The sequence below is a fragment of the Atta cephalotes genome (genome assembly GCF_000143395.1).
Source record: "Atta cephalotes unplaced genomic scaffold scaffold00039, whole genome shotgun sequence".
Classification (NCBI taxonomy): Eukaryota; Metazoa; Arthropoda; class Insecta; order Hymenoptera; family Formicidae; genus Atta; species Atta cephalotes.
The window spans coordinates 2,677,663-2,691,647 of record NW_012130103.1 but is presented as its reverse complement, the minus strand read 5'-3'; the positions used below and the strand labels follow the sequence as shown (position 1 = coordinate 2,691,647).

At 28.6% G+C, this 13,985-nt stretch overlaps 3 protein-coding genes across 3 annotated transcripts; 1 reads left to right on the top strand and 2 right to left on the bottom strand.

Moving 5' to 3' along the window:
* Positions 1 to 133: 133 nt before the first annotated feature.
* On the bottom strand, positions 134 to 4,366 carry LOC105622064 (THAP domain-containing protein 1-like). Its single transcript, XM_012203499.1, has 5 exons — positions 4,302 to 4,366; positions 3,984 to 4,219; positions 3,588 to 3,896; positions 439 to 592; positions 134 to 281 (listed from the first exon to the last, which is right to left on the bottom strand). Exons 1-5 carry the CDS (start codon positions 4,364 to 4,366, stop codon positions 134 to 136), a joined length of 912 nt encoding a protein of 303 aa, XP_012058889.1.
* A 747-nt stretch (positions 4,367 to 5,113) lies between these two features.
* Positions 5,114 to 6,432, top strand: LOC105622063 (U4/U6.U5 small nuclear ribonucleoprotein 27 kDa protein). Its single transcript, XM_012203498.1, has 4 exons — positions 5,114 to 5,138; positions 5,376 to 5,483; positions 5,560 to 5,738; positions 5,968 to 6,432. Exons 2-4 carry the CDS (start codon positions 5,377 to 5,379, stop codon positions 6,162 to 6,164), a joined length of 483 nt encoding a protein of 160 aa, XP_012058888.1. The 5' UTR covers positions 5,114 to 5,138; position 5,376; the 3' UTR covers positions 6,165 to 6,432.
* Positions 6,433 to 6,469: 37 nt separating this feature from the next.
* Positions 6,470 to 13,985, bottom strand: LOC105622100 (Fanconi anemia group I protein). Its single transcript, XM_012203532.1, has 21 exons — positions 13,902 to 13,985; positions 13,488 to 13,771; positions 13,259 to 13,426; positions 12,975 to 13,189; positions 12,616 to 12,812; positions 11,992 to 12,128; positions 11,691 to 11,911; positions 11,210 to 11,562; positions 10,998 to 11,130; positions 10,611 to 10,918; positions 10,327 to 10,518; positions 9,915 to 10,252; positions 9,647 to 9,801; positions 9,385 to 9,578; positions 9,136 to 9,303; positions 8,205 to 8,379; positions 7,912 to 8,128; positions 7,714 to 7,786; positions 7,500 to 7,643; positions 6,721 to 6,819; positions 6,470 to 6,646 (listed from the first exon to the last, which is right to left on the bottom strand). The coding sequence occupies exons 1-21, from the start codon at positions 13,983 to 13,985 to the stop codon at positions 6,470 to 6,472; spliced, it is 4,032 nt and encodes a 1,343-aa protein (XP_012058922.1).

The window sequence follows — 13,985 nt, the reverse complement described above, 5'->3', positions numbered from 1 at the left end:
TATTAAAGTAAAAAGTAAGTAGTGTGTGTGTGTGTGTGTGTGTGTGTGTGTGTGTGTGTGTGTATATATATAAAATGAATTTAGTATTAATACTTATTTATTCAATATAATTATTTTTTATATTTATATATAATTACCTGTATGAATCAGGTGTTGCCATAGTCCATAATGTCACTAATAATTGTAAGTATGGATTAATTGGACATCGTCCAGATCCGGTTGGCTTTTCTAAGTTGGGTTTTATTAAATTTAACAAGTATGTAAATACTACACGCGATATCCTGTAAAAGTTAATCCTTAAAAGTTAATTAATTTTAAATAAAAAAAATTTCATATTCAAGTAAGATTGTCATACATAAAAACAATCAGGCTAATAAATGTATACTTTTGAAGTATTATACATAAAGCTGTACAATATATTATTTATATTCACTTTACCGAAATTCTTTTTTGAACTCGACATCTGAAAATTCTTTCACCATATCCACATAATTTTTAACACGAAGTTGAACTGCTTGAACTGGTGATAATTCTATTTGTTCATCTTCTTCAGAAACATTATCAATATTGTCTTCGTCCAAATTTTCCAGTGCTATTAAAGATATTGACAGTTTAGGCTATATTTCAAAACATTTTTTTTAAAGAAAATTTTTCTCAAAATATATAGTATACATAATATATACTCTCTGCTCAAAAAATACCCGGAATTTTTAAATAAAACGCAAAATTTTAAATTTTAAAATAAATTTATTTTATCCTCCTTCAAAATAATCATCATTTGAAACTATACACCAGTGATTAACCCATTCTTTGTAGCACTTTTAGGCTTCTGAAATACACTATTAGAAATGCTTCCTTTATATGTAAATAAAGCTCATGATTATGAATGAAATTAAAATTAATGAATGATTTAACTGAAAATTAAGTTACAGTATATACTTAAATATAATGAGGGTGTACATTAAATTTCATAAAGTTTCATAAAAAATATATTAAAGGAGGATGTCTATAAGAGTCAATTTCGGCCCTATCTAAATTTTGTCCAAATTCATGAAAATTTATTTCTTGAGGTCAATTATATTCAATATAAGTGATTTTAGCTTAAACAGAGCGATGATGCCATATTTATTCAAAAATTAATATTTTTCCGCTCCGTTTCTAAATTTAGATAGGCTGAAATTGGCCCTTATGGATCCTTTTCCTTTCATGTATATCATTCACAAATATGCTTTTCAGTTATAAATACATTAAATTTAATGTAATGTCATAAAATTAAATTCAAATTGTATAACTTAAAAGAATATTAAATTTCATGAAATTTTTAAGTGTATGGCTTTTAGTTTCTTCATTGAATTTTCTTTTATGGAATCAAAACACTTTCTCTGTAACGGCAATTTGAATCTTGGAAACAAAATAAAAGTTACATGGTGTCATGTCTGATGAATACGGTGCATGGGCGATGGTATTTGTTGCATGTTTGGTCAAAAAGTCACGTACAGTGTACAAGAGACGCTTGCTTTGGAACCAATTGCGCTTGAACACTGAGGCCCAAAGCTGTGGTTAAAATGTGATGAACTGAAGCATTAGAGATGCTAAGGGTTGAAGCAATCTCTCTTTCACTCACATGACGATTTGCAAGCACAATTTTCTTTATTTTATCGACGTTTTTGTCCGTATTTGATGTCAATGGACGCCCAGAACGCGGCAAGTCTTCTATGATTTCACGACCATCTTTAAACAATCTATACCACTCATACACTTGTGATTTCGAGAGAGAAAAGTCCCCGTAGGCTTTTTGTAACATTTTTAATGCGTCGGCACAAGAAATTTCGTTAGCAACACAAAATTTCAAACACACTCTTTGCTCAATTCTTTTTTTCATTATAAAATTCGATGAACGCATCTAAGATAGACTAATATAAACAGCTGCTGTAAATGATCGTAAATAAACTAAAGAGTAAGAATGTGATTACATGAGTGAGAAACGGAATGTAAAGAGAACGGAAAAGACAAATGGTGGGGGTTAACCAATCAGAACAATCTTTAAGATAATATTAACCTTTATGGTGCAGTCTATATAGAAAGAATAAGGAATTAGGAATAACGATATCAACTTATCAGAAACTGTGTATTCCGATTTCTGATAGGTTGAAATCTTTATTTTTTTATTTCTAATTCCTTCTATTGTGGCTGCACCTTTAAGGTTCATTTACAACAGCAATAATCTTCTGTACAGATGCTCGATGCTTGCATGTATTGGCACCTTTATGTTTGTCTCATAGCTGGGTTTCACTAACTTCCGTTCCGTTTCCGTAAATATATTTCTCATCGTGTGAAACCCAGCTATGAAACAATAACTGAATTATTTTGATTAAATGATCCTATTTGTCTTTTTCATTCTTTTTCCGTTCCACTATTTCTCACTCCATGTAACCGCACTTTAGCCTGTTTTCTATTCCAAAGATATTAATCATGAAACTTTATCCCTAGGATGGAAAGTGAAAAGTGAAAATTTTAATCATTGAAGTTAATGAAGAAATTTTTCACTTTTCAGGAAAAGTTTCGTGATTGATACACTAGAATTTTCTTTCTTGCTTTCAAAATATCAGATATATTTCTTTCTTTAAATTCCAAAAATGTACACTAGTTTAATCACAGAAAATAGACATTAAAGTATATCATACAAACTTGGCATTTACAGCTGCATAAATGTATGCATAAAAATAATTATGTCACAATTATGTTACACATTTGTCGTAACAAAAACGCACAAATGAAATAGCACCCTTATGATGAATTCGATCACTCGCACTACATTGCTCAGCATTAGCATTAAAGATCAGTATATTAAAAACTGTTTTATATAAAATATCTCAATGCAGTGATACAATATAATCAACTTCAACAATGAAATAATATGCATATTTTGTTAAATAATATATGACAATATCACTAATAAATAGTTACTATTTAAAATATTTATATACTTTTACAATTAACTTTGCTAATTTCATACAAAGCAGCTTTTAATATGTACTGATCTAATGAAGTACAGTGACTGAATTTACTATTAGTACTGCTGCTAACAATTAAAGTAATTTCGGCTATAATAGTAGACTATAACGAGTCTGATCAAGTTGCTTGAAATCTCTTTTTTACACTTAAAAAAAGATAAATATATATTCAGGCGTTGAAAAGAAAGAAAACAAATATGCTGTACAAAAAGTACAAATACCTCAAACAGAATATGATATCATGATAATTGCATTGTCAGTAAAAAAGAAATATATTTAGGAAAATATTCTAATTTAGCAAAAAGCTATTATTGAAATAATACTGTTAGAATCAAACAATTTTTCAATAGTATTTTTCTGTAAAAAACATATGTCCTGTACAATATAAACTAATAATAATATTACACAATATTATAATTTCCTATTCAACAATATAATTGTTGTATATGTTATTACATTTGTTGAATTAGAAATTGTAATATTAATGTAATGTTACTGTTAGTTTGTATTCCATGAGATAGATTTATAATATATTACTATATTTATAATGCTATTTATAATACTATATCATACCTGTCAGTAAATTCTGCTGCAGCTCTATTGTTTTTTTATTCTTTATCAAATCTTGCTTCAATGTAGTAATAAATCTTTGCATTTGCTTCTTTTTTAAATCCATTTTCTGATTTTTGAAACAATACTTGGATTTATTCGTTTTTTTCTGTTTATTTACTAATGTTATCTTAATTATATTGTCAACAGTACTGGTACTAGCTGTTTTTTCTAAAGATTGAAAACAATATGTCTCAGCGTCTTCTGAATTCTTGGATTTTTTAGTTTGAGAGTGTATGACCAATGTAGGCAAACTCATAATCACTTCAGAAGCTATATTGAATACAGAAATTGGATTAAAATTTATTGAATAATCTTCTTTTGGTTTCAGAACATCTTTGTATGTAAATGGATACAGACCAGATGCATTTGAATTAATTATATTTGCAATCATAGGAGTAGTTTCTAGAGGATCTTGAAATATGGAAGGTACAGCAAGGCGTTTCAAACGAACATCATGTGCAAATGGCCTGATCATATAATCATTAGTTGTAAAATGTGCGCTACAAATCACATCAGATTTAGTGGGTTGAAAATCTACTTCCCCAATAGCTTCGAGCCACCTTTTTAAATGATCTTTTCGATGAAGAGGAAATCTGAAACATTTATAATTTACAATTTGAATATAACCTTTAAATAATATGAAACTATCAAGTATAATAACCTTATTCGACTTACCTAAACAAGTGAAATCCTTTTGAACGATTATTGTTACAGTTTTTTATTCTACACTGATTCCGCATTATTTTTTTCAATCAGGAGTTTATTTCTTTTTCTCTACTAAACTGCAATTTTCCTCCTTACTTTGACGAGCATACTAGCTTCGATTTTTATGAAATTATGTTCAATGATGCGTTTCTGCACGAAATGGAGGAATTTGATAAAAAGCGTCGTTATGTCTCATAAATGAAGGTATTAAGGATAAAACAGATATGATGACATAAAACGAGATATTAAACTAATCGTTAAAGTTAACAATTATTTAAGTTTAAGAAATCTGTCATAGTCATGAAAAACTTCACGGGAAACGTTCCTTTTTACTTGAATGCGTTCCAAAAATCGACTCTGACTGTGTTCCATAATTCAAGCTGACAGTACATGATGGTTGGCGTTCAGCAGAGGCTGTGTTCCAAAATTCACTGCCAGCGCTGTAATCTACAGTCTATATTACGTGCACTATCCATTTTCAGCACTGATAGTGAATTTTGGAATATAACCCGTGAAAGTAGCTTGCAACTGTGTATAATTTTTTAATATGATTGGTTGTTGCTTTTGGTTCCTTACAAATTTGAACATATAAACCAATCATTTTTTTACGTAAGAAATTGTAGGGATTTTGTATAACTTTGGTAGGAATAAAGGTAATAAGTCTGTTCGCGTTGCTTGCACTTATGTGTACCGCTAGCTTAAGATATGTAATCTAACCTATATTTTGCGTAAAAATGTTATTTAGTAATTAATACGAGAAAGAATTTTTATTTTATTTTTTTAAATTAAGCGAAAATAAAAATCACCGTAAGTATCAACAGTGTAATTTGTTTTCCTTTATTTAAAAATAATTTCTGTTTAAAAATCTTACAATAAAAGTTTATTGTTTATGTACAATCGAAATTATTTTTTCAATTAAACTCAAAATCTTATAGTCTCTTGTTCTTTCACTTATTTAAGATATTATTATTGCCTTAATCCTTATCTTCCTAAATTAATTTTAGTGAAGCCTTAAAAAAATATATGAACTTTATATGTTTATAGAATGGGACGAAGTCGAACTCCATCGCCAGGGAGACGGAGGGATCGATCTCGAGAACGAGATCGCGACAGAGATCGACGGAGAAGACGATCGCGAGAAAGAAGACGAAGGTATTTGAAAGATTTTTTTTTTTATTAATTTATTACCATTGATTGTCATAAATATGGAACCTTTTTTTATTTATAGATCTGTAGAACGGGATAGAGTAAAGTCGAGAGACAGAGACAGGGATCGAGAACGTGAACGAGACAGGCATAGAAGATCGTACAGCAGATCCAGATCACGGGAACGTGAAAGATCCCGTGACAGATCCAAACATAGAGCAAAGCCGAAACCTTCAACAAATGAACGACCCATTATTACAGGTATCCACATGCTTGTCTAATGTTTATAAAAATAAATATTTTTTTGCATTATAAATTAAAAAATTAGTTTATTAGCTAATAACGTCTGATTTGGTTCAAATAGTTCATTCATGACTCTAGAAATTTCAAACTATTTTTCAAAGATCATCAGTTTTGACATGTCATTGTTAATAATAAAAGTTGCAACCATAAAAATTAGGAAGAGAAACGATTAGCTTTTGTATTACAGAAGCAGACCTTCAAGGCAAAACGCCTGAAGAACAAGAGATGATGAGAATAATGGGATTCTGCGATTTCGATACCACTAAAGGTAAAAAAGTAGATGGGAACGACGTGGGTGCAGTTCATGTCATTTTGAAAAGGAAATACAGACAATACATGAATAGAAAGGGTGGTTTCAATAGACCTCTGGATTTTGTTGCATAATTTATCTTTAATACAATTTGTGACGAGTATGTCAAATGACATCATAGGTTTGACAAAAATATCTAAATGAATATTACTAATTCTATGATTAATATGGTAGATTAATGCAAGTCATTATACTTTAATTCATTATACTTAATACAATATTGTAATAGAATATTTATATTTCATAAACATGTTCTTTGCATACAACTCGTGATATAACTAGATTTGTATAAAAAATCTTATACAGAAGAAGTGTAGAATTAAACTTTATATCTAAATGAAAGAAAAATATTATTAATTTTAAGATAAGGCACTTAGTTTTAAGATTCTGACGATCTTCTTGAGCGTTTTGAAAGTGAAAATTCCGGTGATTTTGAGGACGTGTCATTTTGTCTAGATCGTTTTGAAGATGGTGTTTCAGTAGGTGATTCAATAGACACGTTATTTACATCTGCATTAGATGTGTCGTTATTGCGACGGGAATTCTGTGTATCCAGCTGATAAATACAATGTGATAAAAAATTATAAAATGCCAAACTTTAAACAACACTTTTTCATATTTTTTTCTTACCATACTTATATTCAGCTTGTCCAGTGCTTCTGCTAATTGTGTGCTTTTTATACGGAAATCGCGTGTTATGCTGTGCTTTATGTAAATTTCAAGTGGAACCTAATAAATATACATATAAATAAATATACATATCGCAATTATCTCTATTTATATAAATTTATCTCCTTTAAATATATCATTTTAAGATATATTTACTGTAGAATATTGAAATCTCTTGTAAAAAATTCCTTGAGAATTCCCAGATTTTTCATATTTTCATTCAAAATTTCAGGTAAGATTAGACAATTTTTTAAAATGCAACTTTCGAATAAATTACAGTGCAAACAAACTATTAGTAAATTAGTAGAAGATAAAAATTCTCTAAGATTATATCTATCACTTTCTACAATTGGAGCTGTGAAATAAAGATTAATTACAATATCAGATATTCTATTTTACATTTTACTGACAATAAGTATTAAGTATTGTCTCCTACTATTACTCTGATGTTTTTTTTTAAGTACACGAAACAGACGAGAATGTGTACGCTATACTTATTGTTAATCAACATTTTGCATTATCAAGAAAAATATGATTAGAAAAAAGCCATTTTCAGAAAGAAACAGAATAAATAAAATTCTAAGTTTCCCTGAGTACCGATAAAATTCTGAAATCTTTGATTTTTAAACGTAAAAAAGAAATCTTTTGAACATTCTGGATTTTCCTGATTTTTCCAAGTAGTAAACATATTTCTGTACATGTATCAATTTCTCTTCTTTAAATATATAGTAAATACTTACACCGGTCTTCTTATCAAGCGATAAAATCTCCTTATGAAATTGTTCTATTTCACATATCACACGAGGAATAATTCGGGTTTCTTTCAAAATCTTATTTCTTTGCAAGTGTGAATCAGCTTTTGATGTTTTTGCATTTTGATTTCCCTATATATAATACAAACACGTATTACTATTTTTATATGATGTAAGATAAAATCATATTTTAGACGAATACCTCAATATAAGTTATTAAATTATAAAATCCAGATTTTAATGGTTTCCCAGCTGATTGAATCACTTGAATAAATCTGAAATTATATAAAAAATTTATATTTTGTAAATTAAAATATATATGAAATTAATTAAACAGTAATTATTAAACAATTAAAAATTAATCTATTAAAATTTATAAAATATAGAGACAAATTCTTACTTCACTGATTGAAATGCTGCATTTTGTTTACTGGATTTTCCATAGAAATATTTTGTAAGATTACTAAGTAAGTTGTACATGATTTGTAAATTTTTGAACATAATATCCGTAGATGATCCTGGTTTAACTGCAACGTTAGCTATTGTATAAAGTATTTGTATAATGTGCGATAGCTGTCTGCACAAACTGCGTTCTTGTATTCGCACTTTTTCCTGATCTGTGTTTAAAGATTTTAATATTACAAGAAAATAAGTGCAAATGTTGGTAAGCAATATAAATTAAATTATACGTACATTCTTCGAGATCTGTGCCAGGCGGACAAACAATATTTTGCTCGGCTTTAAGACGCACTAACAACCAAGATACATTATCCAATTTCTCTTTTATTGAGTTATTTATTAAATTATAAAGTTTGTCTGCCGTTTCTTCGTGGATAATTTTGAATTTGTTATTTTCCGGCATCTCAGTCTAAAAATAAATAATAATGAATATATATATGAATATATACAAAGAAATTAATTTTTACATTCTTATGTAATTATGTAACAATAAGATCAATAGAATATATACACTGGAATATATATATATATATATACAATAGTATATATATATATATATATATATACACTCGACCGTAACTTAAAAGTTTAAGTAAATACACTAATAAATTAAAATTAAGTATTATTTACTAAGTAAAACGTAACTTAAAATTAAAAAAAAATAACTATCGATTCATTTACACAATTTTTTTCTAATTTTTTTCAATTTGAAAGTAAATATGCTTTTTATTTAGTACGATCGAGATTAACGTAGCACTTATTCAATCTCGAGAAAATGGATGATCACGACCATGAAGTCTTTTTCCAAAAAAAAAAATCTGACCTATTTTAGAAAATGGATAAAAGACTCCTGCCAAAAAATAAAAAACTTATAGCTAACTTATTTAAAAAAAAAATGATTTAATATAAGAACAAAGACGAAAAAAGTATCTATTCTTTAATGTTGTTCATTTTGTAAAAAATATTTTCTGTAAAACTTTGAAACATTTCATAATTTTTTATTTCATTATAAAACAATGCGTAAAATAACAAAAATGTTAAATATAATAAATTCAATTTAATTTGACATAATATATTTTTAATTAATGCTCTTAAATTTTTGGTCAACAATACATTATACATTGTATACTTATATCATTATATATCATTATATATCATTATATACCTTGTCGACGGTACCTATTTTCTCACATAATGCGAGAGAGATATCGATTAACAATTCCCCATATTCCTTATGACGCTCTTCTATCAATAACAGAATTTGGAAAATAGTTAAAGAAGCTTGAGGATTCATATCTTCCAATTGTGTGAATTTCATCATCGATTCGAATACCTTGTGTAACAGATTTTTTAATAGTCTTTCGTTATGTCTTCTATTTTTATTCAATAAAAATAGTTATAAAAAGATACTAACTTCATCGCCATTTGTTTGACAAAAATTTATCTGTTGCGTCAGTTGGTATATAATATCCAATAATATGCCAAGTATCTGTTTAGAGTTCTCCTCATGTTTCTCTTCCTCGGTAAAGAACGTCCTGAAACTCGTACGTACAGCAGCAATTATGTTCTCCAATTGTGAGTTAAGATTTTCTGCTTGCATTGACTTAGCTGCAAGAAGAATATTACATTATTTTATAAAAGGAACACTATTTTATCCTAATATTTTAAACACTTACGAATAATAACATTAAGAAACTGCGACAATTCGGAAGAGAAATAGGTGCAAATTAAACAACATAATTCTTTAAAACATTCTAATGCTAACATAGTCCCTTGTTCATCTGTATCGAGAAATTTGTTTAAATCCAATATAACGTGATTGTATAATAATCTGCCAGAAAAAATTTAGTCTACAGTACGAATCATAAAAAATGCCTTAAAAAATGCACGATGAAATAAGATCTCGCAACAGCGAGATGTTAGGTATCTACATAAAAGACTTACTTTCCAATTTCAAAGTAAGTCTTCATATACTGTTCTTTATGTTTCCGCAAATTGTACTCCATTAATAGTTTAATATTTTGCAAAATTTGCAACAATGTTCGCAGAATGTAATGATAAAAATCATGGTTATCTATTAACATGGTAACTTGATCCTCAGATGCCCAGGGAACAGATTTCAAATAGAAGAGCGACAAGCTTTTGTGTACAATAAACAAATCTATGATACTGGGTGGTAATTTTATGCTACTTGATCGGCTAACTTTCTTTACAGTAGTATTATTTGGGTCATTTTGTATCCTTTTATTTTTTCCTTCTCCCTTTTTAACCTTTGGTATGTGCTAGGGAATTGAAAATAATAAAATCATATAGTTATAAATAAATTTATATTATAAATATATGCAACATACATTACCTTAGTAAATTCAACTAATTTCGTATATCCTTTGAACAGATTTTTAATATTTTGTGCGGTATCTGTACAGTTTACAGACCAGGCGCTGATTCTAAAAGATATGAGAGCCTCATAAATTTTAATTGTTAACAGAACAATCTGCAATTTTTCTTGAGCTTTGGTGCTAGTGTTGCTTAAATCAAGCTTGTCATCCTATTGAAATTTAAAAAATCCAATTTAAAAAATCCATATTATATAATTACAAATAATCTTGAATTTTATTAAGTCTAATTTTCTAAACTCACAAGACTTAGGTGTTCTGTTTCGAGCCGTGGCATCCGCCTGCATAGAGATTCCAAGATAACAGCCAATTCATCAACAAAAGATGATTTTATTAGAGCCGATTTGATGTAAATTTTTTGCAGTACAAGTATCAATTCTGCCAGAGGTTCCTGCAGTATAACTTGGTCTCCTTGTACAGCTGTACATAATTCCAGTTTAACTGGTACCATGACGTTCTCATCCGTCTCAAAAAAAGTTTTAAAGTGTGGTAATAACATCTCTAATACGTATTCTGCGATCTCGATATTTTTCAATACGGCTTCATATAAACCTAAAAGATAAATTGAATTCAAAATTAGTTATATTAATATTTTTAGCAATACAACATAATTTTTTTTCTAATCTCATACCATTGTATAAGTGTAATCGAACTTCGCACTCGTGAGTAAAACACCTTCTTAAAATACCCAAAATATCGTAACATAAAGTTCTATTATATCTTGAGGTAAGTCCTCTTGCTTGAGTACCTCTCTCTAACGTCACCTATGAAACAATATGAAGAATGATTAATCATTTTACAGTTACAAAAGTTTAACCGTGATGATATGATTAATAAAAAAACCTGAGTCAAAATGGATGTGGAACTTGTGCCAGTCGAAGATGAATTGGCGTACTGACTCGAACTCATCGCGAGGCCGCTCATAGAGTGTATTTTCACATTCCTCAACATTTCCAAAATCCCACTGACTGCCATTTGTCGATTAAAAGTACCCTTTCTGTAGAGAGCCTGTCTCAATGTCAAGACCAAATGCTCTCTTATACTGACTGAAACTTGTACCAATGGAAATATTGCAGAAACAATAAAAATGGCAATCTCTCCGGGTATAGACGAGATCTGATCAAAAAGCATTATTATAGATTCTTGATGGTTTAACACTAGAACCGTTAATTTATGGCACATATATGCTAAACAATCTGCAAATGAACAATAATATTAGTTATCAATAATTAAATGAGGAATAATAAGATTTACGACAATTAGCTAATTAATAAATATAATAAATAATTAATAACTATTCAGAGTATTTTTACAAAAATCCTACCAGTATATTGAGAAATAGATGATTTACTCGCGACTATCTTATCAATCAACATTTGAAATATAGTTGCAACTGTTTCATGATGCTTTCTCATGATTTTTTGAAGTATCTTTGTACCAATTTGCCATAAAGGATGCACATTCGTTTTTGTTTTATTCTCTACAGCCATAAGAACAAATGCGAGATCTACGAGTCCTTTCAATACTAAGTGACGATCCCTGTTACTGTATAATTAAAATGTTATATATATTAAAAGATTTGATATTAAAGTATTTATAATACATGTAATCTATTGCATATTTACCTCGCCTCGATGACGTTTCCCATCACATTCATTATGTTACAAGAATCGGGAATTAATTTTCTCAACCATGCACTATGTTTCTGTTTAATGTCATTTTCGTTTCGTTTACTAATAATCGCTCGCAGCATTTCCAAAATCTACGATATTATAGTTAAGTAATATTACAGAATTATATATTGTTATAATATACAATTATATTACATTATAAACATAAAAATATGTATAATTAATATAGTTTTTTTAATTAGAGAATAACTTTAAAAACATGAAAAAAGTTCAAATTTAAAATGCGAATCCCATAATTCTTTATGAATCATGATCTTTAAATTATACATAAAACATTTTTTCAAACAACACATTTTTTTTCTTTTTGAACTTTAATTTTTTATTACTGAATTACAGATGTGATAAATCCCAAGAAAGTTCGAAACGTTGAAAATACAGTGTTATATCATACGTATGTCTCTTAATGTAAAATTTTATGTATTGATTCAATTCGTTTGAAATATATTATATAGTACTATATTTTTAATGTCTCAAACTTTCTTGGTTATTAAAAGTTAAGATTCAAAAAGAAAAGTATAGGCTAAACTAAATATGCAAAAATTAAATTAATATTATTACCTGATTTTCATCAATAGAAGCAACTGTGAGCAGTACAGAAAGCATAAAAGGTTCTAATATAGCTTCAGGAATGTGCGATATACTTTTAAAATACTTAATGTAATCTCTTATATGTTGGTGATTCAATTCAGCTGATTGAGATATATGGTATAATACTGTACTTTCAACGTCTCGAACTTCCTTGGGATTTACTACATCTGTAATTCAGTAATTAAAGATTAAGATTCAAAAAGAAGTTATATCAATTAACAATATATAATTATATGATATTATTACATATTACTATTATATAAAATTATAATTATACAATATACTACATTACACAAATAAATTTAAGATTATAGCTTTAGTTTTCTTACCTATAGATTCAAAAGTGTCAGTACTTTCAGTTTGCAAGAAGCGTAGTGTGAAATACTTCCGTAAGGCTTCTAAGAGATATTTATTATCCTGATGAGTACATAATCTCAGTGACTGATGCACAAAAGGAGGTACTTCATCAAGAGGTATATCTTGTAGTTTTGTGCAGAATACTGTAATTACCATAGCATGATCCTCCTTTTCCAAAGATATATCTCTATATAGTATAATAAAGCTATCAGTTCATTAATTCATACATTTTATTAGGAACTGCAAGAACGGTTACCTAAACATTCTCGCCAACGATGGCATTATCTGCGTGTCCCATTCACTGTTGCATAGATTATTAATGATAATAGACTTGTATTTGGAACCAGTAACTTCACCATTCATATAAGTAATATATTTTTCTTCCTCCAACACTTCCAGCAAAACAGGTAATAAGTCTTTCCAACTGAAACATACCGTGTATATCTTTTGTTTCTATCATGCTAAAGATATAAGTAATTATATACCTCCTAAATTCATCATCATTGCTGCGAATACTAGCAAGACAGAAGTCAACCAATTTGATCAGATGTAGTTTTGGATATTTGGGAAAGTCCAACACTATTCGATTCACAATTTCGTTCGCATGATTAATTGTAACTTTGGCTTTGCCTAAAGCTTTCAGAGCAGACTCCACTAATTTGATTCTCTTGGCAAACAAATTCTCCGACTCAGAACACACCTGCAGGATCTCATCCAGTATTTTGGAAATGTCTGCATTGCAAATTTCGTTCGATATTATCTTCGTGAGCTGAAATAAATTATCTTTCTAACACCGTTTCATATCAATATTCTTAAGAAGAATCTTAACTTGATCTCATATAGAATTGGTATATAGATAAAAAAAAATGTGTTTTATATTCGTGAACTGCATTCCTTACCTCCTCAGTTGAGGTTTCCCGCACGAATTCTTGCAGCTGTGCTTGATCTTTTTGGGTAATCAAATTATTTAGTTTTTCACTCAT

Bases quoted from the DNA above. Each gene is read 5' to 3' on its own strand.
- LOC105622064 (XM_012203499.1), bottom strand. From the start codon at position 4,366: ATGCGGAATCAGTGTAGAATAAAAAACTGTAACAATAATCGTTCAAAA. The intron at 3,897-3,983 runs GTCTGTATCCAT...TATTCAATATAG, and splicing joins AATTAATTCAAATGCATCTG to CTTCTGAAGTGATTATGAGT. The intron at 593-3,587 runs GTATGATATAGT...TATCTTTAATAG, and splicing joins GCAGCAGAATTTACTGACAG to CACTGGAAAATTTGGACGAA.
- LOC105622063 (XM_012203498.1), top strand. From the start codon at position 5,377: ATGGGACGAAGTCGAACTCCATCGCCAGGGAGACGGAGGGATCGATCT. The intron at 5,484-5,559 runs GTATTTGAAAGA...TTTTATTTATAG, and splicing joins TCGCGAGAAAGAAGACGAAG to ATCTGTAGAACGGGATAGAG. The intron at 5,739-5,967 runs GTATCCACATGC...TTTGTATTACAG, and splicing joins TGAACGACCCATTATTACAG to AAGCAGACCTTCAAGGCAAA.
- LOC105622100 (XM_012203532.1), bottom strand. From the start codon at position 13,985: ATGAGTGAAAAACTAAATAATTTGATTACCCAAAAAGATCAAGCACAG. The intron at 8,380-9,135 runs GTATATAATGAT...ATTTATTTTTAG, and splicing joins AAATAGGTACCGTCGACAAG to ACTGAGATGCCGGAAAATAA. The intron at 8,129-8,204 runs GTACGTATAATT...CTTTAAACACAG, and splicing joins TGGCACAGATCTCGAAGAAT to ATCAGGAAAAAGTGCGAATA.